The sequence below is a fragment of the Dermacentor andersoni genome, chromosome 10 (genome assembly GCF_023375885.2).
Source record: "Dermacentor andersoni chromosome 10, qqDerAnde1_hic_scaffold, whole genome shotgun sequence".
In the NCBI taxonomy this organism is placed as follows: domain Eukaryota; kingdom Metazoa; phylum Arthropoda; class Arachnida; order Ixodida; family Ixodidae; genus Dermacentor; species Dermacentor andersoni.
The window spans coordinates 19,807,354-19,834,715 of NC_092823.1; the positions used below are offsets into that span (position 1 = coordinate 19,807,354).

General features: G+C 45.5%; 1 protein-coding gene across 5 annotated transcripts in view; it reads right to left on the reverse strand.

Annotated features, from left to right (window-relative positions):
- Positions 1-2,374: 2,374 nt before the first annotated feature.
- LOC126519144 (neprilysin-2-like) overlaps positions 2,375-27,362 on the reverse strand; it is a 53,360-nt gene continuing 28,372 nt past the window's right edge. For 3 of the 5 annotated variants that reach the window (XM_072285032.1, XM_050168749.3, XM_072285034.1), the window contains 13 exons: positions 25,823-25,956; positions 24,733-24,973; positions 24,561-24,659; positions 24,398-24,475; positions 22,365-22,474; positions 16,643-16,701; positions 14,753-14,804; positions 14,590-14,660; positions 13,388-13,521; positions 6,167-6,232; positions 5,518-5,616; positions 5,327-5,418; positions 2,375-2,635 (listed from right to left, as the gene is read on the reverse strand). In XM_072285032.1, coding sequence (XP_072141133.1) covers positions 2,521-2,635; positions 5,327-5,418; positions 5,518-5,616; positions 6,167-6,232; positions 13,388-13,521; positions 14,590-14,660; positions 14,753-14,804; positions 16,643-16,701; positions 22,365-22,474; positions 24,398-24,475; positions 24,561-24,659; positions 24,733-24,973; positions 25,823-25,956 — 1,350 coding nt within the window. In that variant the 3' untranslated portion in view covers positions 2,375-2,520. Of the gene's footprint in view, positions 2,636-4,275; positions 4,384-5,326; positions 5,419-5,517; positions 5,617-6,166; positions 6,233-13,387; positions 13,522-14,585; positions 14,661-14,752; positions 14,805-16,642; positions 16,702-22,364; positions 22,475-24,397; positions 24,476-24,560; positions 24,660-24,732; positions 24,974-25,822; positions 25,957-27,362 lie in introns of those variants that run through there. The other 2 variants (XM_072285033.1, XM_072285035.1) reach the window with 2 other exon arrangements.

Sequence of the window (27,362 nt, forward strand, 5' to 3'; positions counted from 1 at the left end):
GTAATGCGCTCTCTCAGGTCCTCCACGGCAACGTGCGTTGGTATTGGTTGGTCCCGGGCAACTGCAAAAGTCGCCGCTGTTGACGGGCATTTTGGCAAACCAAGGCAAACTCTGAGAGCCTGAAATTCAATGCCTGTAGCGCACGAAGATTTGTCTTGCGAGTGTTGGTCAGCACGAGCAAACGGCATCTGAAAACGTCCATGAAGTGTGCCCTGTAAGATTCCAACAATGCAGGTACTGACATACCCCATTTCTTTCCACCCATAAACCTAAAAAGCTGTAAATTCACTGTCAGCCGTTGTTTTCCAGTGCATCGCATGTGGGCTCCACGAGAGACCTCTGTCAATGATTATGCCAAGAAACATGTTAGTTCGCAAAAGAAATGATCTGACCATTTAAAGAGTATGGCGTAGGGTGCCATTAGTTTGCGAGTGAAGGCCACCAGTGCACATTCGTGTGATGATATTTGGAGGCTTTGGTGACTAACGTACACCGCTGTCAGAGTATCAGCTTTTCGAAGCCTTGCCAATATCTTAGAATGCGTCACGGCCGAAGTCGATACGTATTTCGTCTACGTAGCCTAATAAATTACCAACTTTGACGCGGTATCGTCGGCAATCTTCTTTGAAAATAATTTCACGCAGCACGTGATTCCAAGGAGACAAGCATATGTGATTGCAGTGCCCGCACTTGCCGATTTGATGAGGATATGGGAACGCAATTTGGTGCCTCCTATCTCCTTGGTTTGTGGCAGTTCTTTCAGCGCACTCCCGTTGGAAACAGCGACGGTGTGGACACTTTTTCGCGTATTTATTCGGATGGGCGTAATCTCATTCGGCACGACAAACGGCGGGAGGCCAGCGTTAAGGCCTTGACTTCAGAGTCGTCGTGGTTCGCGTTGACATTTCTATTTTGTGGCCCTCTTTGTACTAACCGGGATGGAATTACCATCTGATAAGTGTTCACCTGGCGGCAAGTAGAGCTCAGTGTGCTCGGCGTCGCCGAGCATACTTCCTCTCTTCTTCGCGGAGTAGGGCGTGATGACTTCTGGCCAGGCGATCCTTTGCAAGGCTCCGTGTTCATGGCCACAAGACAGAGAGCCAAGGTCAGGAAATCACTAGATTTTTCACAAAGCCCGAGAAGTTCTGTTAAAGCGCCCCTCACCAGGTCTGGCCATTTTGAGCTGACAAGCGCAGAGCATACAATGCGCGTCAACCATCGTGTTTGCAAAGAATTACATCGCTACGCACCGCGGAAAGGTCGGAAATTTCAATCCGAACGCAGCTTTTCCTTCTACTCGCGGCCGCTGCACTCCAAGCCGGACGGTGACGTACTCGCGTCCATACGCCTACGTACTCGAGTCCGCAGTGTGACGTCGCTCGTGGTGACATGTGACTTCGAGAACTATTCAAAGCCCCATCTGTTATTTGTACGATGCGTTGCTTGAATTGACTAATTGAAGTTTAGAGAAATAATAAAACACGCAAACGGAATGTCTGCGTGCTTTCTGTTGTTGTTGTTTTACTTCACACCGAAGCAAGAGAGGTGTACTTCCGATCCCTCTGCTTGTTCGCATGGTCTTGCAGCCACGTGCACGAGTTCTGGAGCTATGCCATTTCCTATGCCGTGTTCCAGCACCCGTGTTCCAGCGCCCGTGATCACGCTCTGCGATCCGCTTGTTCTTTCCAGTATTCGTGTAGCACAGAAATATGCCGCTAGTCATGTGTCCTTGTGCACACCACGCAAAATCGTGCGCTGTGCGAAACCAGACCATCAGAACTGCTCTTGCGCTGCGCCGCAAAAAAAAAAAAAAAAAAAAAAGCGAGGAGAAAGAAAATTAAGGCGGGGCCCGTGACGTATGCGTCACGCGATCCTCGAGTTCCGGTATGGAAGAACGCAGGAAAGCAATTTCGCTTGCGGAGGCTAGACGGGGCGAGTGGCGTGAGTGTCTTGATATGCAGTGGCGCTCGCCTCCTGAAATCATGGGTTCGCGGCACTGAAATATTTCTATCTCGGCTATTAATGAGCCGATTTAAAAAAAATTGCGGCAAGACGCTCCCTAGAGGACACGCAATAGCTTTGTGCGTATAAGAAAAATTTGGTATGGGGCCTGGTGAGAGGCCTTTTAAAGTCACAAGAAGTACACCGTCGGGAAAAGTCCACTTCACCTCATGAATGGCAAACTGGTATGTGGTTAAGCCTGAAAACTCCCGCGATGACCCTGGTTCTGTGCGTTTTCACTGATTAAACTGGGTGGCAGAGGTTGCACGACGTCGGTCACAAATTTTAGCAAGAAATTATAGCCAGGAAGTGTTTAATGCTCTAAAAAACGAGAATTATTTTTTCGTCGTGTACTTAGTAGAGACGCAAAAACTACGGCTACAATTTTATTTATGTAATAAATACGAGTACATGGTCTTGCCATTCCTGGTCGGCATGTAGTTCAATATTGTGGACGTAGGAGTGGTAGGAGATGACGAATAATGCGTAAATTGCATGAAGTAAAAGGGAAACAGAGAACTATTCGCTGTTTAGGTTGTCAACGGTTTGAGGGAATAGTTTGCACATGTCCACCGTTCCTTTGCATCTGAAAGCCTTCTGGAAGCCGTAGTATCCGTCCACGGCGCTGTTCAGCCTGAAATAAAAATTTAAACTGGGTGTAAAAAGAAATAGGTGCGCATGTTCGTGAAAGTAGCGTCTTCATTGTTGCTAATTACACCGCTGGTCTTTAACAATTTCTTTGTTATAACTGCTTACTAAAAGGTTCAAACAACACGCCTTTCTTCACGATTTAATTAGCATTAATGTATACTTCGAGGTGCGCTTCGAGGTAGACTTTGAGAAAGTGTGCCTCAGTGAATAAACTCTTATTGAGTATGCCAGAGTAGAGCAATAGAACCGTATAATCCCAGCCACGGATTCTGCCTAAGTTCAAGAGAAGGAATTCGTCCTAGCCATTAGAATCTACGTATCTATTTGACCAGCAGAAGTAAAGAAATGTGACACAAATCAGTCATGAAAAAACTTCATCCGCAGCATTCATACATCCAGACTTTCTTGAAGGATACATCGAAGATGACTGCCAAAGCGAAGCCTATGCTTTTTTTGTACAATGCTGCTCATGCATCTGTATTCTTTCTTTCTTTTTGTCCACTTGAATAGTCGTATTGTGCGACGCTTACATGGCTACATCTTGCATTTTGCGGCAGGTAAGAGAATAGCACGCGCGACTGTGCGTGAATTTCGTTGCAGATGTGTATTTTGTTTTTGCCTTGCATAGTAGTATCACACAACACGTAACGCCATTCACGCCCTATCTGCAGCGTATCTGGGACGAATCCAGGAGGCAACGAACTGTGTAAACTGGATTGATTACAAAGGCGCGTAGTGCCTCAAAGTGCTAGATTTCCTAATGAAGGATGGGTAAACGTGCGCGTTCTCATATTTAAAGGTAAATGGTTGCTGTGAGAAGTGATGCATGCGCCAGCACCTGAAAGAGTTAACTTGCACGGGGGACACAGTTTCAAGGTTGTTTCCCACTCAAGCGAGACATTTATTTGTCAAATCATTGGCGCAGCTTTGCGCTACTAAACTGGGACACTGTGATAAAATCCCACAGACAAAAATTTAAATTTTTTTGGTTGGTAGTAGGTGGTCACGATACCTTCTGCATTCATCACGTTTCCTTCAGGCACAATAAAGCAAATGATGATTTGGGGTTTAAACCGTTTTCACCTCATCTGAAGCACTGGCTATTTGTGCAAATGCAATGACAATGTAAAAAGTGATACTGTGTTGTGGAGCTCCCTAAGCCTTAGGAAGAGAGCAGCGTTTGAATGGAAGATTTAATCGTGTATATAGATTCAATATATCTTCCGTGGCTTTTAAATTTTTCATGTCGGTTTCACAACAAGACCTCGAATGACAGATTGTGGGTAGCATAAAGTGGAAAGTTTTGTTACCGACACTCTCATGCTCGTCATCATACACCAGTTAGACGCCACGGCGTCTTGGTTTCCCAAAATCTCGTTTGTATGTCACATCATACAGCCTGTGCCCGAAGCCGTTTTATTTGCAGGCCAATAGCGTTGCACTTCTGAAGTAAGGCCTTCTTTGTCGTCCTCACGCGGGTTTGGCGTACTTGGGATCTGGACATATCTCTGGCCTCGGGGTAAAAAAAACGGTTCGTTCGCGCCTTCAGAGCATTGTACTGAGTCGCAAACGAACTAAAAATTTAGATCTCAGCGAAACAAGAAGTCAGAATTGATCGCAAGGTTAGTAAATTAAACGGCACTTGTTTATTTAGCACCAACATAGTCCAAAATGAACCACATTCTGCCGTAGACTGCACTGGCTCAGGAATCAGCCCACTTGGCCTCTTGACTAAAAAAAAAAAGAGCGTCAACCAAAGTCCATGCCAAATTCAACGCACATGCGCGTAAAAAAAGCGAACGATAAGGTTGACATTAATAACAAAAATACAGTGTTCGAAGAAGATGTAAGGCTTCACAATGAAACGAAAAAGAAAATACTACAAATAATGCGAAAATATCAGGCAATTATGCAACATTGCATCAACACTAATATCCCAATTTCAGTATACATAGCTACCTACACCATACACGTCTAACATTTTTTCACATCAACTTTCGTTTTGACACGCCTTTATTTTTGGTTGTACATCTCTGCAGTATTGCAGAAAAACATACCACTGCGTCAAAGGCAGGAAGGCTAATGTACACGATTTCAGGAACACACTTCCCCAAGCCTGTGACGTTCCCTAAAATACGTAAGACATCATTTGCCACTAAAAGACAGCTCGAAATTTTTTCGAATAAACAATTGAAACGATATTATCTCCACACACCAAAAGGAATCAGTGCGCTTGCTATTCAGCGCATTCATAAAGAATATAGCTATATTTTTTTAGATTTTCTACACCTCAATGCACAGCGGGGTCGTGCTGACTAGCTTTAGTATGTGCTTATTGAACCTCATTCTGTCAGCAGCATGCTTTATTAAGCCTTTTGCGTTTTCGAAAAATACACCTGCCGTGTCTATTATCAATGTAATATTTGATGTATTAGGGCCGGCATTGAGCTTCATTGGAAGGGGCCTCTGCGATGAAGTCGCTTTGTTTCATCACCAACAGTTATTAAATTTAATGTTCCGCGTAAGATTGGTAAAATTAAATGAAAAAATATTGTCCAAAGCGAGCATAGCAGGCACCCTCCGTTTAAAAAAAAAGACAACACCTTCAGCATGATGAGTACGTCGGATGCCAAGAGTAACTACGCGAATAAATTGTTTGCTTTTGTTAACTCACCTTGCCCTGTAACTTCGTCTTCGTTGGGACCTTATCGGTTCATCAGACCTACCGGTTGGAAAGGCCTTTGCGATGCCGAATGGACAGAAAAGCTGTAAGATACGTTAAAAATTCCCCTGATTGGAGCTTGTACTTGCTAGCGGCATTAATTTTTTAAAAGCAGCAATTAAAGAGGAATATAATTTACTTACGTTGCCGAATGAGAGAAAAAATATTTTGTCCTCCGTGTCAAAGTTGCCTCCAGGAAGCAAGTATGGCTTCGTGTAATTTCCAACACTGCCTTTTAATGCCTGAGTAAAGAAGTATAATGCATTCAGCACATTATTACCTGCACCATCTAACAATATTACAAAACACCAAACGATGGAGGCCCGCTACAGTTTTTTTTATGTCTCTCCTTAACAATGTCGATTGCAGACTTACTATGCATTGGCTAATTTGGTTTAGGTTCTATGCGACTTAACTGCGGTGTCTAAAACGAACCTCTAGGAAAATCTCACGCAAAAAATTTGTGGCCTCAAAAATTTCTCCTATCTCCCCTCCGAGGATTTAATAACTCTATCGAAGAGCAGACATAAATTAGGAACTCTTGAGCACATCGTCTCACTGCGAAGGGGTTTACGTAAAGAGCTTGGAGCTAATGCATGTGTCAGCACATTATATGAGAGTCAGGAAACATGCAGGTTTCGTTACGTGCTGATCGAGCACACTAGTATTGAGGGGCACCAGCATCATTGATACCACTGACAGTGGCGATGTGAAGTTTGTCACCCTGTGCATAACTCTGCGTTTGCCTACCGACGTGTATTCATGATCAAGAATTAAAAAAAACCTGCCTACCATAAACGACACCCGCAGTCCGACGTAGTCATTCAAGTGGGCTTCACCATGAGCCTTGACATATTTCTGTAAGAAACAAACAACATGCGGCAGGGAAAACAGTCAAATAAGCTTGCGCGGAGAAAAGTGGAAGGGCACTTGGATAGCAGTATGGGCAGTGGTACGTATGACAATTAATGAAGAAAGATCAATGGCCTAAGCAAGCTCACGGGAATTACTAATTAATACGTCTTCGACCCGACAGATGAGAACACATCGAAACTACAAATTTTATTTCAAGTTTTTTTTTCTTCTTTTATTTTTCATTTTTATTTTTGTTTTTATTTCAAATCAGAATCCGCGCATACAGCGACGAATGGCACTGCGCATCGGCCCACCAATAACGTATGGCGTAAACCCAACAAACAAAACAGCTTAAAATCCACCGGCTGATACCAGGAAATACAGGCACCAAGAGGAAACCTTTCGTAGCCGAATAGGTTGCCGCACATGCCGGCATCCTTGGTATCGAAAAAGCGCACAAAGCCGTTGGAGAAGCCAGCCGACCACCAGCGCCACGGTGCAAGAACTACAAAATGACATTGACATAGAGGAAGTTCTCCTTCAGCATGTGCTAGAGAAAAAACGAGCTCTAAACGAACCCCGTCCAGATGATAAACACCGCTAGACATAGCCTCTTTTATTTACTATATAGGACGCAACAAACTTATTGCAAGTAGCCTTACACGTTACACCATCTCTTAAAGCTTTCTTCTTTGGAGGAATTCTAGATCCTTTCTTCAAGCAACGCCCCACAGCAAAAACTGTACAACACAGTAAGATTCCCCGTCTTCCAGAAATAACTAAGGGAAATGGCGACTATACTGGTGGAGATTCGGCATTATATGTCTGCTAGGTTTGGTTAAAAGATTCCCAAGAACCCGATGGCGACATGGTTGCCCCTCACAGTTTGATCCAGGATCCTGTATCCCGTGTGGGTATCCTTTTGAAATTTTTATCGACATCAGTCTCACCACCATCGCGGCAACACCAGAAAAAGCAAACTCATACATTGCCTTCCTTCCTACCATTTATCTAGGTACCCCATCCCGACACCCTACATCCCATTCTCCTACAGTGAATGATGACTAGTCTACAGTGGAAGAATTTATTAAAAACACCATAAACACGTTTTCAAACAGTGCAAATGCGGTGCACAACGTTGTTTCCAGCAGCTTGCGAAAACATAACGCTAAATAACAAAGCTACTTTTTTAGTGGGACGGCATTAAACGTTCGGTGCTTGCAAGTTATCTACACATGGATAGTTCGTTATGTTCGATGATATCTAACGAGGGTCCATGGTGAAAACCATAGATCCACAGATGGTATTCCGGTGGGCGGGTTGGATGTACACCCACTTTTTACAGGTAGTGGCTTCTTGACTGCTACAATCCGGAAGAATTCCACAAGTGGTGCGCTAGGATTGCGAGAGCAGCGGGGCGAGGGCAGAATGGACAGGCCGTGCCGAATACAGGCCCACGGTCCGGAGTCCACAGGCAGGTTCCAGCTGCAGTCAATGCAGTCTGATCCGCACGAAGTTATCAATGGCCGTGTGGAGCGCCGTAGTATTTCCTTTTTTCGATGGCCATGTGAGCGCGAAGCATTACGGGAGGAGCGGTCGCTGGATGTTGGCGGCTGGCTGCGTCGGCCTGGGTGTGTCCTGGTGAAGACGAACGGGATATCCAAACAATTCGCATCCTGCACGGCAACATCGACGCTTCACGATGCACTTTTTCGACGAAAAGTGATCCGTTCAATGCCTTGTGAAAGGCTTCCACTGCTTGGGCCAAATCTATGCATATATCTGCTAGATCTTCGTTCATGATTCCGCCAAATAGCTGCTCGATTGGCGCATCCGGAACCTTATCCCCGTTTCCCAAATGCTTTGCGGTGTCTAAAAGAAAGAAAATTTACTATTAAATGTTCCAAAACTACATAGGCGGAAACTGGAAAAAGAAGTGCAGTCGCTGCCGAAGCGGTGTAGTTCCAACACGTCGTGTAAAAATGTGCACTCTAGCGAAAACTTCATTGTGGTTAACTATGCCTGTGTCGACAGTGCCTCGAGACAACCTTCAGTTCCTAAGTTTGGACGAAAGTCTATTTGAGTCGGGTGTTACCAGCCCAGGGTCTTGAGCACCAGCTTAAGCGACATGCCAGCATTCACTCTGTTAGCTTGAAAAACATTGATGTCAGCGCCATTGGTCGTATGTTTTTAAGATTGCCCGGGGGTTTGTCATGCTTTAGTAGGCCAATAATATACGCGTAGGTACATTCATGTGACAATTATCAAGTATTACAGGCGTCGTTATTAGAGACCAATAGCTTCGTTAATATATCGTCGGTGCAGTTCTTAATGGTTCCTAAGAAGATGCCATCAAAGTCAGGTGCTTTACTCGTTTTTGTCAATTCGACTGCTGCCACAAGTTCGGTCATGGTGAACGCAGTATTGATTCCATCAAACTCTGTTTGCGTCGGAAGCCTGCCGGCGGTTGGTGGAAGTGTGCATGGGCCGGAAAACTGTGGCGGTGGAAAATCGCAGTTAGGGAAGGAGGCTTTGACTGGGTGAGCCGCAAAATGGTCAAACGGGAGGTTTCAGGCAAGATGTGCATTTTCCATTGAATCCGGCACTCGCTGGCATCACTCCATCTTGCTAAACAGCGTAAAACGAACCAAACGGCAAGAAAGGTGGGATGAAGACAAGCGCTGGCTTCAGACTTGCTTTTACTTGCAAAAAAAACATACCTATATATATATATATATATATATATATATATATACATATATATATATATATATATATATATATATATATATATATATGTGCGCGCGCGCGCGCGTGTGTGTGTGTGTGTGAGTGTGTGTACTTTGAGCATATGCGTGATGTCCGAATTGGCCCAGTCGTCTTGAATTAATCCGCCGCACTGGCAAAAATACAAAACGTTCTAAAGTTCTAAGATGGCGCATCACTTGTACCACATTCGAAGCAAGACAGCTCCTTAATGACAACGCTGCGGAAGGCTTACTTACAGCTCTTTTATTTTCAATGTCGCTGCTTCTATAACCAATCTGTTTTGATCGCTTGCGTGTCTCTTTATTACTTCAAGACGGGGTGGGGGTGGAGGATGCAACTGCATTCAAAACAATATAGTGCCAAAAATGCATCCCTGCCCTTCTGAACTTTTTGATGATGCTCCCGAAGGGGCACATTAACACATCGACCAGTTTGTCACACGTACTTTTCACCATATGAGAGGAGTACGTCATACACTTACAGCAGTCGATGAAAGGGTTTCTATGTTTGACGCTGCAAACTCGTTTCTCTCGTTTTTTTTAATTGACAAGTCACCCTGCGCTACTCAGACCTTTTCTGAGCGGAAAATGCTACGTTAACATTCTTTCGTTCTATTCAACACGGAGAATACACGGGAAATCCCAATTTCTCTCTGGACAGAGACTTTGGCGAGGCGGAAATCCGGGCCGCTTTGCAAAAGCTCAACACCAAGTCGGCCCCGGGACCGGACGGCGTAACTAATAAGACCCTTCGTAACTTAGACAACGAGACCATCTCCGAACTGACCAAGTACATTAACGATTGCTGGACCCGAGGATGCATCCCTGACCAGTGGAAAAGAGCAAAAATGGTGCTCATCCCCAAACCAGGGAAACCCCCAGATCTGGCCAACCTTCGACCAATATCCCTTACGTCGTGCGTCGGCAAGTTGATGGAGCACGCCTTCCTCACCCGGATCAACGCACACTTGGACGACCTGGAAGCGTATCCAGACACCATGCTCGGGTTTCGAGCTCATCTCTCCACGCAGGATGCAATGTTGCAAATCAAGCACCAGATAATCGACAACAAGACAAGAGGTACCAGGGCCATTCTAGGATTAGACCTCAAGAAAGCCTTCGACAATGCAGCTCACGCAGCCATACTACGCAGCATTGCCGCACTCAATCTAGGAAACCGAGCGTACAGCTATGTTAAGGATTTCCTCACAAACAGGAAAGTCTCCTTAACGCTGGGCAAACTCGCAGCCGAAGACAGGAACATAGGCAGCGTCGGCACCCCGCAAGGCTCGGTCATCTCACCGATGCTTTTTAATCTCATTATGATCGGCCTACCCGAGCGCCTCAAAGCCATCGAGGGAGTGCATCGCACCATATACGCGGATGACGTTACGATCTGGGTGTCCGAGGGAAGCGACGGAGAAATCGAACAGCGATTACAGACCGCGGTCGAGGTGGTGGAAGAGTACCTAGTCGGAACCGGTCTCGTCTGCTCGCCAGAAAAATCGGAACTCCTCCTCTACCGCCCGACGCTTAGGGGAAGACCCCCCAAGGCTTACATCCAGCGTGCTGCATACGAAGAAATTTGCATACGCACCAAAGACGGACAAGAAATACCCAGGGTGAAGCAGATTAAGGTGCTCGGACTCATCATAGAATCGAACGGCAACAACGGAGAAACGGTCAGGCATTTGGAGACTAAGATCACGAACACGATGAGGCTCATCAGAAGAATCACCAACAGACATCAGGGTATGAGGGAGGCTAACGTCGTCAGACTCATACACTCCTTCATTATTAGCCACATTACCTATGTGGCCGCCTACCACAACTGGTACGCGGCCGAATATGCCAAACTGAACACCCTCATTAGAAGAGCACACAAGATGGCACTGGGCCTTCCAGAGAGCACCAGCACGGAACTTCTGCTACAGCTGGGTGTCCACAACACGCTTGAAGAGTTAATTGAGGCACACCAAATCTCGCAACTCGAAAGATTAGCGAAGACACGAACGGGCGGGAGCATCCTGGACAAACTCGGATTAGCGAAGACACGAACGGGCGGGAGCATCCTGGACAAACTCGGTATAAGTTATCACAAGCAGCACGGCGACAAGACATCCCTTCCAAGCGCGATCAGGGAAAAGCTGCAGGTGGCTAATATACCCAAGAACATGAGCCCCGAATTCAACCAGGGTCGAAGAGAGAGTAGAGCCAAGGCTTTACTCAAAGCCTTCGGTAGGGACAAGGAAGCGCTGTACGTAGACGCGGCGGAATACGAGGATCGACGTGCTTTTGCAGTGGCCGCCCTCAATACTGAAAAACAAGCGGTCAGTTCTTGTAGCATACGTGTAAAAAACCCCGAGGTAGCGGAAGAGGTGGCGATAGCCCTTGCCATCGTTAACCCCAGTTGTAGATACGTACTCAGTGACTCGCAGACGGCGGTCAGAAACTATGCACAAGGGAGAATTTCGCCGAAGGCTGAGGCTATACTCAAAGCCAACGCGAACTATGTCACCTCCGAGGAGACGGAGGAACGACACATTATATTGTCACGTGGTGGTGACGTTCAATAACACAGTAATAATACTGTGAACGACAAAACTAACTTTTATTGGGCGAACCTGTGCCCACAAAACAGGCTACACTTATAGCACAACGATAGTGGTGAACACGCTCGGCGATCGTCGAAAATCTGATCAGCGGGTCAAGCGCGTCGGCTTTTATACAACAGTCGTCGAATGTTCCAGACTAATCGTTGGTACCCGCATGCCTTCCACAAAGTTCTACAACATTCGAGTCACGCGATGAAATCAGATAATACAAGGTTCGGCGACAACAGACAGCGGATAGAAGCATCGATAACTTTCCAGAAACTTCGGATACATGCAGACGCGTCCCGCGCTGTGCGATAACATTTGTTAGGCGGCGAAACGTGGTTGCCCGTTAAATATAAGTACACCGTGTCAATATGGTTCCCTGCTCACACGTCCCCGGACACCCCCGTACCCAACCTCAACGAGGAGGTCCACCGCGTAGCGCGAGGTCTCACGTTCCGCGCCCGCGAAGAAGGATCCTCTCTTGGGGTTGGAAATCCAACGGAGGCATGGACAGAGAGGGACAGAATGACCAGATACTGTGATATTACAAAATTTTACCAAAACTCAAGGCGGGTTTATCCGCCCCCTAACCCCAAACTCGACAGGGCCCAAGCGGTAGACTGGAGGCAGCTACAAACAAAGACCTTCCCCAACCCTGTCCATCTCAGAAGGATATATCCGGACATCTACTCAGATGATAACTGCAAATTATGCAGCAGGGCTCACGCATCTCTTAGACACATTCTCTGGGAATGTGAAATTATATGCAAAGAAAATGCAGTTTCCCCAGATGAAGCTGCGGCGCGATGGACGGCCGCGTTGCGCAGCTCAAACCTCGAAAATCAACTATGGGCCATCCAGCAAGCCCGTGAGGCGGCGAGGAGACAGGATCTCCGGACCTCCTCGGGGGCGGCCTAGGCCCAGGCCACGAATTTGCCGGATTGTTAATAAAGTTGTTACCACCACCACCACCATTCGTTCGTTGACCTAACTTTATTAATCGATGCAATACATGGTGCCCGTACGGGACCATAGCAACTTCCCGCTTTGTAGACTACTGTGCATCGGTAGCAGTTCCACAAACACTTTGGCAATGCTTTGACTTTTTTACCAATATTTCCGCTACCGAAATGAGCAGTGCTTAGGGTATCATAAGCACTGCCAAAGTAACAATTCGCACGGAAGCTTATCCGGAGTTGAGTAGTCCCTGCACAGACTCCGACCTCATAAATACATAACTTGTAACAAGCCCTCCAGGAATTCGGGGGTTCACTGCTATCGAGCCGTGCAATGAGTGTGAAAACGAGCCGATGTTCTGCTGCCACGTGGCCTGCATTATGCTATCGTGAGAATTTATTTATTTATTTATTTATTTATTTATTTATTTATTTATTTATATATTTATACAAAATACGTCTAAAGGCCCTCACGGCTGAGGGTATTACATGGGCGGGGGGAGGGGGGGTACAGGCAATTGATAAAAGATAGAATACACCACAAATTCATTGACAAAGAAGAAGCACACATCATGTCACATTAGAATATAAGTACCACTTATATTCATTTCCTGAGAAACAAAACCGGTTCATAGGAAACTTTTGCAGAAATTCATTAAAGGCTTCCTGAGGCTTTACAGTTCCTTTTTCTATAGTTTCGAGGTCAAGGACCTTCGTATAACGCCGCAAAAATGAACAATCAAAAACGTAATGTCCGTACTGTTCGAATCCCGATATACAGGATACTACGTTTGAAGAAAACATGTGTGACACAAAATACTGAAATTTTTTTACCTTACTGTCATTGCACTCCTCGTTCTTCAGACAATCGGAATATTGACAGAACCATCGCTTAGTATCCTCATCCCAGAACTCTTTCGTGACTATTTTACCGCCGAATCCCCCTTTGTAGTCGGTGGTCCGGATTGCTGAAAAGCATGGCACAAGCACAGCTTTAAGGAAAAGGACCTTTGTGAACCTCAAACATTACTGCATAATAAAGCGCGTGGCATGTGACATAATCTGTATCATAAGAAGCCAACGAACAAAGACACCAAAAACAACACAGCGGAAACAAAAACAACACAGCGCCGCAGGCGTCACAAGTACGTGATCGCTTTGGTTGAAGGCAACATGTGCTACCTGAAGGCATCAATGTTGCCGGATTCGAGACCCACAAGAATCTGAGCATTCGTTGATAGGAGGCGCTGTGTTTATCCACAGATATGCACTGTGTAATTGCGTGACCGCCCCTTTGAGAATCGAAACATTCAAATAACTGTGGCACCTTTAACTCGAATCTGAAGAGCAGTTTCTTGCCCCGGACTCCGCAGTTTACATTCCCACGGAATCTTAGAAACCTCCTAGTATTCTTGAAAAAAAATAAGGGAGAACCCTGAACCTGTGAAGAACGCGGACATCACCCGCCGTGCTACGTAAACTGCGGTACTCAGGAACTGCAGGCTCTGCGTCTCGATCAGTGCTGTGGTGCGTATGGTACATTATGCGAGTTTGATAGTATAGCGCCGGCTGATCTCTATCATCTAATGCGCGTGGTGCTGTGGTTATAATGATAGCGTAAAAAGCTAAGGACTGTTGGTTAAATCACAGGTCTACCAGCTCGAATGCTGTTGCATGTGCCGTGGCTAAAGTGTTGAAGCATGGCAAATGAACAAACACACATGATCCGCCCGTTTCCTCCATCCTCCATTGAAGACAGATTAAGCAGCAAGGCCAGGGAGAACATCGTATTGCACTTTAGTTGACATTCATACCACCCTAACTGGAAGCAGCTGAACTATATAACAGCATACTCATTATGATGATAAAATTGCGTGTTTTGTTGCATGATGTTTCTTTAGCATGATATTATATACTACCAACGTATATTGTGTATATACACAAGCTTGGTATGCGCCGCAAGCCACTCAGAACTGTCTGTCCTTGATTATGTGGGAATAAATAATAACCAAGGGACGTTCAGCGTACTCACGTACTGTCAAATCTGTCAATAGCATTAACCATCAGCATTGAGGCGAGTGCTCCAATAGTTCCAAAGTTCAAAGCCCTGCAACAAATTGCAACAACCCTGCAACAACCCTGATACAAAGCCCTGCAACAAACCCTTGAGTCATGCAGTAAAGTTTACCAGCCCCATACCTCGGCATTGGCGGTCTCCTATAGTGTGGCACAATCACTGCCGCTGGCAGAACTGCAAAGTAATGTGTAAAATAGTGTTTAAAAGAATAAATTAGGAGGTTTTACGTGCCAAAAGCACTTTCTGATTATGAGGCACGCCGTATAGTGGAGGACTCCAGAAATTTCGATCACCTGAGGATCCTTTAACGTGCACCTAAATCTGAGTGCACGGGTATTTTCGCATTTCACCCCCATCGAAATGCGGCCGCCATGGCCGGGATTCGATCCCGCGACCTCGTGCTCAGCAGCCCAACACCACAGCCACTGAGCAACCACGTCGGGTTGTAGAAAAGTGTTTCCGATTCTACAATCTCCATTGAAGCCAACGTTATTTTGGAAATAACGCTGCAGGAAAAAAAGCACAGAGACAAAAGGCACACTAACACAAGTGTCGGACTATCGGCACTTATATAACTGTGTCGTTATGTGTCCGTGTTTTTTTTTTTTTATGTGGCGCCATTTACAAAATGAACGCCTTACCAACTCGCCCAACTGTCAGTTCTACTTAAGCCGAAGTTCCTTGAATAAGAGACAGAGTCGACAGGTTTCCTGCCTCGAGCATGTTGGTTTTCGAGCTTTACTTCGTCTGAAAAATTCTTTTTTGCACACTCGATGAGCCACAGAACTTCACATTTTGCCATATTAACACTTTGTGCATGAATGCTCGTGCTTACATGAGCGCGAACTGACAACATTTATTGAGCAGTGCCCAGTGTCATGAAGACATTTTTTTTGTCACTGCTCCCGTCGACATTCGGTCGGTCGTATAACTGGGGTTGGCAGCCACGCGAGCGAAAGACTACAAGACTTCGAAGCTGCCTAGTACCATCATTTACTCGGGGGCTGTAAAGTCTCTGTGCTTTCTACACGGTTTATTGAAGTTAGGACTTGCGGAGAAATGGCGCTGTACCAGCTGTGCCAACTACAGTTGTTAACGCGCATGTCGTAGTCATGAGTTTTATGGTTCAACTTCGTGAACGCAAGCCAGAAAACAAATTTTCACTTTAGGAAAACAAGTTGTATGAAATATTTGTCATACAAGGGAAGTAAAAGATGCAGCCTTCAGACACAGCCTATGACATACACCCTAAAGACACAGTTTTATTAAGGTGTAACGAGGTATCATTTAGAATCCGTATACTTAATTCATAATAAACAACAACAACAAAACCGACACTAAGAAATGAAGCTCATGGTTGCGCCATTTCTTCATTCGTGCATATCTGCCTACTGTGTCGCAATTATGTTCCACTATTGCGGACCCATGATGAGTCTAGAACGAAAAGTTCCACATATATTTAATCTTAGTCCAGTTGTAGGGCCGGATCGGGTTCTTATGTAAATATGCCGTGCATATATTTTTCTCCGGCAGCATTACCTTTCCACATCAAGCACAAGCAACATCTTCCTTCTTTCAGGTGTGAGCGAGTGATTCTAGGTGTGAGCGAGCGATTTACATGTATGTCATTCTAAATGTCGGCAACTGTCGCGTCACTGGCTTCTCCACAAACAATAATTACTACAACGGGCAAAGAATGTAACATGAGATGATATCAAAACAAAAACAAACCACAATTTGTTTGTTTTTTATGTTGCTCCAAGAGTGCAAGATTCCTCAGTTCAGAAGAGTGATTCAATCAGCCGTGAGGTGGCTCAAGGTCTTTTGCAGTATTGCTTTGGTGCAGGTACCAACGAACTTCAGGCATGGAACTACTGCGGTTGTCACTTTAAGGAAAACATCACTCGTTATTATTTTTACCGGCAACCACAATCTCAATTTTACTCGTTCATGTCCACTGGAAGTAAATAGTCAACGAGAGCAACAGCGAATGCGCAGCTCATTGAACTTACCGAGGGTATCGCTGCGTTCTATGTAGTAGGGATGAGGAAAGAAGGCGACGGCGGAAAACCTGCAACATTCACGAAAGAAAGAAGAACGTGAGATTTAGTGTTACCGGAGGCTGGCACTGAGTTCTTTCATTTGGCAAAGCCTGTTAAAGAGTAAACCGAAGTCACCCGCTAACTCACACGAGCGTGGTAGCTCAGGGCAGTGGAGCTTCCATAACCTTCAGCAAGGATGGAACTTACATAAGCGAGAAAAAATGGCATATACCTACGAGACTTTCGCCACCAATGTAAGAAAGACTGAACTAGGGAGCTTCATAATTTTTGTTGTAGTTTCGTAAAAGTGAGCAGAAGAAATATCTTTAACGTGGCAGCCTCTGCAGCTGCGCAGGACCGGCTGCAGTACAACACTCGGAGTGAATAACTTTGTTATAGTGGTTGTCAACACGGACCACGAAGGTAATTTGGATAACGGTATTATATTTTTTCTCCACAGGATACTGGTTTTGCTGCTGACCAGTGCTATGGCGGTCCTCTTTGCCAAACTGTGATGATGTTTATGCTTTGCCTCTAGTTTCCTTTAAGCTATAGTTTTATTAAAGGTATACAATGCATTTCATACTTATCTATTATATAGCAGTTTATATCATTCGATTCATTTGCCTTTCTTCTCCTGCGCTATTCGGCATGCATATTGCAACACCCAATGTTTCATTGCCACCAGGCCCTTTGATGGTTGAAATGTTCTTTCGTCATTTCATGCTGACTTACGTTGTGCCGGAGTATTGCCGCTAGTATTACGCACATTTTCCACAGTTTTCTGGTCCACAAATGTTTTCAAGCTACTTTATGTGTTTTTTTTTCGTCCAAAGCACGTTAAGAAAGCTACAGAGCCCTCTTCCTGCAGCCTTCTTGCCCACTAATAAAGCATGCAGCGGCCGGTAAAACACGACCGCCATCGTCAGTCGTGCTGAATTTCACCAACATTAGTGATCATTTAAGCAAACATAGCTTGGTGTTATGCAGGACTATCGCTCTCTCAGGCGACGTGCAGATGGCGCACTACTTTCTTAAATTTTTTGGGTGATTTAGTTCAGGAAAGTGCACGGCGCTCTCAGTTGTGAAAGTCTCAGCGAATACATCTCGTTTTGACAAGATTGAAACTTTTCAGAAATTTCCTCGACCATAATCCATCACACAACACAAAAGCAGTAACTCAAAAGAACTTGTCGCCCCTTTATATAGATCAGATGCAAAGAACGCACAGTGACTTGAGCACAACGAAGACAGAATGGGTGCGACACTCATCATTCGTTTATTTCTTAACCAAACCTGTTTATTTCTTAGCCTGCATACAGAATGCTGCGCATGCGTGCACAGGTCAGAACTTCCGAGCACTTTTTGACACTTCCGTATCACGTATTTACAAGACAGATTATCTCGTCTTTTTTTTTCTTTTTCGTACGATATGCGGGATGCTCTTGACATGATTGCACAATTGAAGTAGTGTGTACAAATACTAGGCTTCGGCCAATAAATTTATTAGTAATGAGCGCTCAATTGTCATGCCACTGTTTTCTGTTGCACTTGTTGTGTTCGTAGTAATTTTTCTCTCATTTACTCGCGTATCGGCTTCGTACCGCCTAGAGATTGAAAACCCGGGGGCAATCATAACAGAGCACTGAAGCGTCCTATGCTATAGTCGCTTGTCCCGAGCACGGCTGGTGACTGACTTATGGCCGTTAACGACTACTGACATATCCCCTTGAGGCGCGGTGTCCGTGTTTCTGGACGCGAGTTATTTTCGCCAGCTCCCTGCAGCGGAGGACAAGAGAAAGCCACGGGCACTGGTTATTAGAGGCGACACGCTTACATGCTCAATGTGCCTTCAATACACTTCATTGTGCAACGTATTGCTACAAATAATCACTTTGATTCACTCACTATCTTGCCTGACAAGATGTTCGACGTGCCACGTTCCGGCACAATATCGAAAGAATAACTTTTTTTAGTAGCGCGTTCCGTCGATAATTAAAATGTGCATGTACTTTAAGTTGGTCATTCAAGCATTTTCATGAAAGAAAGCAACGTTACCGAGTGCACTATAAATACGTATTTAATTTTTAAAAATGAAGTTATGGGGTTTAGCGTGCCAAAACCACTTTCTGATTATGAGGCACGCCGTAGCGGAGGTCTCCGGAAATTTCGACCACCGGGGGTTCTTTAGCGGGCACCTAAATCTAAGTACGCGGGTGTTTTCGCATTTCGCCCCCATCGAAATGCGGCCGCCGTTAGCCGGGATTTGTGGCTGAATAAACGTACACTCACCAACTCAAAAAATTCAAAACACAGATTAACGTTTCGGCGCCCAATACGGGTGCCTTGTTCACAATGAACGAATGCATGGTGGTCTTTATTATATACGCGTCGGAAGACGTAATGCGCTTGCGTACAACTCAGGGAGGGGCCTCCGTGTCCGGTTTGTCGTGTTAGTAGTAGACTGTATGCAGAATGATTCGATTCAAGGTGTAATCTGGATGATAATTTTTTCTCTCTTTCGATGATAGAAGCCGAATGCCAGTTAATACTGTGTCCAGTCTCTTCATGATGCTCTGCCAGGGTGCTGGAGACCGTGTGTCCTTTGGCTACATCATTGGGATGCTGCTGTAGCCTTCTTTTAAAGTTCCCCGTCTCGCCTACGTAGCACGCATGGCAGTCCTGGCAAGGAATTTTGCAGATGACGCCCGGAAATTTTTCTTTGTCGAGGCGGTCTTTCACTCGGACGAGTTGTTTTAGCTTGCTTGAAGGGACGTGGCAGATTTGTACACCATAATCTTTGAAAATTCTTGATATTGATTCGCTCATGCCTCGTGCATAGGGGAGAGACGCCCGTTTTGTTGTTCACATCGTCCTTACAGGGGGTCCAGCTGCACGCTTTTCTTCAGTCTTCAAAATCTGGCCGGGGTAGCCATTGCTGACCAAATCCTGCGTCACTCTCTTCAACTCAGCACTGCGTGCGTTAGTAGTCGAGCATAATCGGAATGCACGGGTGAACAGTGTGGAGGCAACAGATCGTTTTTGTCCAAGGGGATGGGCCGAATCAAAGTGCAGATATTTCCCTGTGTGGGTAGGCTTTCGATAAACACTTGGGGAAAGGCCGGATGCAGTGCGCATGACTTGAACGTCAAGGAAGGCCAAGCGACCATTAACTTCTTCTTCAACGGTAAATTCTATTGTGCTTTGGGAAGAGTTCAGGTGCTGCAGAAAAGGTACGACGGATAATAATAATACGGCGGATAATAGGTACGGCGGATAATAGAAAAACAGTCGTCGACATACTGCAGGAACAATTTTGGGGCGGGCTGAAACGTCATGAGGGCTTTATCTTCGAGGGCTTCCAAAGCAATGTTGGCACAAGACAATGACACCGATGCTCCCATTGCCGTTCCAAACACCTGCCTGTAGAATGATCTATTAAATGAAAAATATGTGTTCCGTAAGCAAAAATCCAAGATGCGGCACACGTCGTCGACTTCGAATGGGGTGCGCAAAGGCAGAGATGTGTCGTTTTGCAAAGCTGTTCGGCAGCAGTCAACAGCATAATCCACAGGTATGCGTGTGAACATAGACTTAACGTCAAAGGAAACCATGACGTCTGCGCTGCCTAAAGTAACGTTCCTGACCTTGTCGACAAAATCAGCGGAGTCCTTTACGTACGCCGGCGTTCATCCAACGAGGGGTCGGAGCACACCATGAAGATAGGCAGAGAGACGGTGCAACGGGGAGCGAGTATAGTCTACTATAGGCCGCAGCGGGACATTAGGCTTGTGAACCTTGGGCAGGCCGTATATTGCAGGAGCTGAGCCGTTGTGGCACAGCAGCTGGTTATACAGATGCTTCTTTTCGGGAGGCACAAACTAGAAAACGTCAGTCAGTAGCTCGTGAAGTTCTGACTTGGTCTTTCTTGTGGGGTCCCGGTTGACCTTTGAATACGTGGTCAGGTCCTGGAGATGCTCCGTCATCTTCGAAACGTAGTCATCCCGATTCATGACAACTGCGGCATTCCCCTTGTTGTTATGGCTTTGTTATTTTGCAGTCTTTTCATCGCTACTGTATCGAGGTGGCTCATACTTGAGGTCCTAGCATTACGAAGCTTTGGAAGAGCCCCAACAGCGCGGGTACGTGCTTCGTTTTGCAGAGACGGCTCGACATGGCGTACTGCCTCCTCAACTGCACAAGCCATTTTTCGCATACTTGGCGTGGTACTAATGTTGAAATTCAGGCCGAGGTTTAGTAGATGAAGCTCTGCGGTATCAAGGTCGCAAGTTGTACGCAAGCGCATTACGTCTTCCGACGCGTATATAATAAACACCACCATGCATTCGTTCATTGTGAACAAGGCACCCGTATTGGGCGCCGAAACGTCAATCTGTGTTTTGAATGTTTTCAGTTGGCGAATGTACGTTTATTCAGCCATGTTCTTTCCTCGCCAGACGAGTTTTCGTCAAACCCTAGACTTCATAGCCGGGATTCGATCCCGCGACCTCGTGCTCAGCAGCCCAACACCATAGCCACTGAGCAACCACGGCGGGTGTATTTAATTACCCTATAATTAGGATGACTCTTTAGAAGATACTTAACGCACCATCTTGTTACCTTTGTAACTACCATGTTTAGTGCCTTGAAAAAATATGTGCATATTTGGAGCAATTACTCCATTATCATTCGCGCCTGAAGCGAATAAGCGAGACAGGTATCCTACGAATTCAAACCTGTATCCATACAAGGCAAAAGCCCGTTTTTGTTGATTTCAGTTTCACTTTGAGCCGAGCCTAAGAAGAAACGGTAACAGACCATGTCACACGTGGTTAATCTTCCTGCATTTCCTTTTTTCTTTCTCTCTCTCTCAAGCTGCCTGTTCCAAAAAAAGGTTATAATTCTGATGACACTGATTTATTTATTCATTTATTTATTTAGTTATTTGATTGATTGATTGATTGATTGATTGATTGATTGATTGATTGATTGATTGATTGATTGATTGATTGATTGATTGATTGATTGATTGATTGATTGATTGATTGATTGATTGATTGATTGATTCTGCTTATTGTCCCAACGGAAACAGAATATTAGACATGGCAAAGTGAGTAATATTTAGAGGGGAGGGTGTGAGTGTGGTTTCTTCTTTTTTTAATTCGAACAAATTTGCTTTACTTGCACGGATCATATAGCGCAATTTGGCCTGTTTGCGTAGATTACCTGAAGAAGCACAACAAATCCCAATGTCCAGAAAGGTCATGAGAAACATTCCCTACACACTATTTTTTTAATATTCTCTCTTGGGGGCATCTAGCAGTATCGAAATTCAATCCGAGCGGTTGTAAAGTCATGTCTTCTAGCAGAATTCCTAGGTATAGAGCCACCTTCTTTATATTAGTACAGGAAATTAGCAAAAAATGCATTGAGGGTCCACTTTGGATTTTCCTTACCTGCTAGAAGGACGCATCTGAAAAAAACTCCTAGCATAGATGCCGGAATCTTTCGATAGTGCGCATTCAATGGGCTGACATCTCGAACGAGGTGTTGTCCTAACGCTTTATCCTAAGCCGACACGAGTTGAGATACCGCTCAACATGAATTTCGCAATTATATGTGCCCCAAAATTGCTGCATAAAGAAACGTTTCGATTACTTTGACGGCATGACGTAATATTATATCAACATACTCTTTTTCTTTGTATTGTGACCCGAGTTTTAGAAGCTCCTGGTAGCGATGGTTTTCTTCAATCCAGAATATGTACTCAGCAAACGATGAATTTTCACTGAGCAATGGAACCTGAAAAACATTATCAACTATCTGCAGTTTCAACATTGCGACCATCTGCGTCAGAAACAGTGTGTACGTTGACCGAAATAGCTTTCACGGACAGTCACTCGTTAAAAAAAAACTAGTTGGCAAGACATTGTACAGCAAAACTTTTACTGTGACTAATTGTGAGTAAAATATCTGTGTCTCATAAGGACCGCTACAAGCGTCCACTCAAAACGAGGACAACGAAATATTTAGGGAACCACAGATTAGGGAACGCCGTGGCGACTGAAATTTCGACATTTGAGCAGATACATGTAGGCACAGTGAGAAAATTATTTTATTAGGCACGTTGTGTCGAGTTGTGCAACTGAAGTTTATATAGTGCATTGTTTTAGAACAGTAGGGCGTATCATTGTGAAATTTTAGTAAGGATAAATTCCTCACATAGCGAAAAAAGGTCGCAGCTTCGCCCGAAAGGCAAACTATCGATTGCGATAGCAAATTAGTAGACAGCTACACGAAGTAAAGATAGTAGTTTTATCGGCCGTATAAACTTTGAAACTTCCGGTTACTAAATGAGTTAACAAGCATGGTGTCAGCGCGTACAACCAAACGTGGATACGTCATACTCGATGAGCGCGGATACTCGCTGTCAAAACGCTGAGGTGAGCAAACGTGGCAGCAGCAGCGAGCGAAGTGACCTTCGTGCTGTCTATCGCGTCAACGCAAACAGCGGCGAGAAAACAACACGCACAAAGCTATGAGCTGTCTGCAGATCCCTTTCGAGATACGGCGCGCGTGACTGCGCGCGGCCGTGCAAAATGCGCGCTTGTTGGCCGAGTCGAAGCCGCCCCCCCCCCCCTCCCTCCCGCGCTGCCTCCCCGGTTTCTTCCATATATGGCGCGCGAAATTGAGACACGATAATCAATTACCATTGCGCCCGGTCGCAAAATGCGCAGTTGCTGTCGGACCACAACGCCGCCCCCCCTCCCTCCCTCCAATCCCCCCCTGGCCTTTCGCGCGACAGAAGCCGGCGCAATCCCTCTCCGCTTCCTCCCTTCGCGCGCACCAGATTGAGCCGCAATCGTCAGCTTCCCTCACGTGTTCTCTCTCTTGCACGTACAACATACGAGGCGCGACGACGGTGTTATCACCCTTCGACTTTATACGGAACATCACGGCGACACCGACGGGGCCGGTGACAGCGACGGCAAAAAATGCACCTGGAGTGTCCACATAATTGCTATCGCAATAAAAAGAGAGAGAACAATGTATTTCAAATGATGCCTCTAGACGTATTTGGAGAAGTTGGTCAAGCATGTTCAAGAACTTTCAAGTCTGCAAGTAGTTGCTGGATTCCACAGATAATTGCTAAATTTAGCCTGACTGCGTTCTCCTTGACGCTTGCACGTAACTAAAGCGTTTGCTGCTTGTACCTATAAGGGGTATTCAAACGAAAAGTTGAATAAATATTACTTGTAATAAAGATACGTGCAGCAGAAATATTTTAATTGGAGGTGTATTGGAGACATCACGCAACATGTCCGAATCGCTACCGCAACCTACCGATGCTCTTTCGAGTATCAAGTTAAATTTTAATGTCGGTTCTGCAAGCACACGGCTCGACCTTTACGGTTGAAACTTTGCAGACGTGTACGAGAGAATCTCTGCTCTGACCAACAGCCGTTAAAAGTGTCCTGTTAATCCTAAGTGATCACGCGTTCAACGCTATCAGCGCTGTGGCAATGTGAGCGCTCCTGTTCGATGAGAAAGAGCTCCGTGGATTTTAGTCTTAACTGGCCCAAGCATACGGAACAACAAATACGCCTACATATGCTGTCGTATGAGTTGCCTCAAATTAGGTCAAGTCCTTCGTTATACACCACCTACCTGTATAGGCCGTAATTGACTGTCGTGGGAACAATCACAAAAAAATGAGCTACTCACAAATTTATAGAGCTCGTTCACTGCCAGGTTGTCTAGCATCCAGTCAGGATAACCAATCACCGTTTCCATTTTGGCCAGCTGAAACGGTTTAAAAGTGCCGTAAAGAGGGGCTTAATTCTGAGCGGCGAATCGCAGAACGGCGCCCACAAAAGAGAGACCTCACTCTCTGCGCAGCCTTGGTCTTCATAGAAACCGTCATCCACTTGTTTTCAGCGATGATCTTTCCGAATGATGCCTTGACGAAGTGCATCATTTTCTGCACCTGTTCAAACAAAGTTCAGGGGAAGGACGTAAGCGAGTTATATATGTGCGCCAATTAGGTCACAACTTCTTACGTTATTCCTGTCGTACTTGTTGAAACTATGCTTAATGTACAAGCTCGCCCCCGCACTGAGCATGGCGTCCGGCTTGAGTAGTTGTTTGATGCAGGAAGCGGCGACGTGATGGCTCGCAGATGAGCGTGCCGTGTTGGTTGCATTCAATTTATACGTCAAGTACAGGTCGTGTAGGGCAGTCCCTTCAGCCTCAGCCAATGACCGAAGGTAAGTCCAGATGACGTAGTTCTTGACAACATTCCTGAAAGAGACGGGAACAATCCAGCGCGCGAAAATAATGGCGCTCAGACCTTTCTCAAAGGACAAATTTCCGTTTCCCTACTCAAAGCGAAACTCGTTAAATGCGCTCGCAAAAGCATAGAGAACAGAGCGCGTTCCTTTGTCTCTTAGTATCCACTTGCATTTCACACATCAAGGAAGTTGCCGACGCCGCCGAACTATCGACAGTCCTAGTGACTCTGTAGTTCGTGTGGCTCGAGCGAAGATTGAAGTTTCCTTCATGTGCGATGAATTTTTCCTGTGAGACTTAAATGGGATGTCCTATAGCTCGATTACAAGAACCATTTCATGCGTGAAGAGTACACTTGCACACCTTTTATAAGTTGCTGACTACATTAAACCTCCATTTTCCTTCGAACTGTAAGATCTTTACAACCCTAAAACACTACAACAAATATGTTTCTGACACATGGCGCTAATCAGTTAATACACTAGACAAGGTTATTTAGGACTGAGCTCGCAAGTATGAGCATGAGCCGTGGGGCGAAAGTGTATACTAACATTTTCTAGAAGCAATACCCAATGAGGTCCCTGCCCTGGAGCGAAATGCCATGAGCAGTAAAGCACCAGCTTCTAAAATTGGACAAAAAACACCGTAATGACAGCAGGTATCCGAATTATCGTCGCGTTTATATTACTCCGGACACAGTCTATCCCTTCGTTGAAATATTTTTTAGGGGTGTGTACATTCACCCAAAAATATATATTAAGGTCGTTGCACGTAAGAACACGATGATAACGTATCTTTTCTTGAAATCTGAGGCTCCAGGTATGTCGTCACGGGAAAGATGCAAATGCGAATGTCACTCACGTGTTGTTCACAGTGCTCATGAACTTCCGCAAGCCTGTATAATAGTCAGGATATTCCAATATGATACGAATACCATCGTCTAAGGTGGCGTTGATGACGCCAAGTTCTTTTTGAAGCATTGTCCGTAATGTAAACTGCGACGTGAAAAAAATTGCAATAAGTCATCTGGCACGTTTTATATAGAAAGCCGTGGTGTTTGAACTCGCTGAATGCTGAATCAGAGAATGGATTCCACTTATAGGCCTTATATTGATATATAAGATAGACACGTGCACTTGTCTATCTTTTCCGGGTGACCACTTTTTCACCGTCTAACAAATGTTATCGCTCAGCGTGAGACGCGCCCACATGTATCCAAAGCTTCTCGAATGTTGTCGATAGTTTTGTTCGTTGTCGCCGAATCTAGTGTAATTTTATTGGGTATGCATCGCGAATTCTGCTGAACTTTCTAGAAGACACGCGGACACCAGCGATTACTATGGAAACTTCGATGACACATGTATAAAAGCCGATGGGCTTGACCAGCAGATCCGATTTTCGACAATCGCCGACCGTATTCGCCGCTTTGAGTGTAACTTACTTTTGTGGGTACACGTCCATCCAATGAAATGTTAGTTTCGTAATTCACGGATTTCCCACTGTATTACTCGCCGTCGCTACTCCGTGACAATATGCTGCTTTGCGTTTATTGCTCCTGCACTACTTCGTGAAGCTGTATTTTCATCATTTGCCTATGCTGCACGTCACTAAACTTTGTTATTGATTCGATTTTAATGCGATTAGCTTTCTTCACGTACTTCACGCAGCGTTCAGGGGCGGGTGGTTTATGTGCGCATCAAACCGCTCTCCTGCCAATCTGGGTCACAAGTAGTCCATGGTCGAATGGGTTGCGCACCGGCCCGATGTGCCGAGTGAACAGGGTTTGAAACCGACCGTGGGACCAATTTGGGTACCTGGGTATGTGGCCCTTAGTTCCTTTGCGCCGCTCTTCAGCGAACCTGTTTGACGCCGACATGAGTCACTGGGGATGCGCCACTGGATATGTGGCACTGATGAAGTATTCACGTAATTGTTCTGCGAAAACCCGCAAGGTGTTGAGAAGTAATCAATAAAGGGAAAATGAGACATCCACCCAAACGCAGCGAATTGCAACGTTAGGCCACATTGCCACCTTGCGGGTTTTCTCGCCGAACTATTACGTCAAACTGTTGTCTTTGCTTCGAGTTGTCGATTCATTCGACTTCGCCCTGCCATCTGCTAGCCACCTGGTTAGCTCAGATGGTAGAGCGGCTGCCCCAGAGAGGCGGTGGTCCGAGGTTCGAGTCCCGGAGCGCGACGAATTTTTCTTCAACTGCGAGGCTTTATCTTTCGAGGAACCCGTATGGGTTTCCTTTGTAGCAATTTGCTACGTTTGGTTGGATGCCTCATTTTCCCTTTACTGATGACGTATTGCCCTTTAATGAACCTCTCTGACGTTAACTTGGAGCCCTGCGTATGTGCCACTCGGTTCCGCATCTGTGGCAGCTAGGATGCATCGATA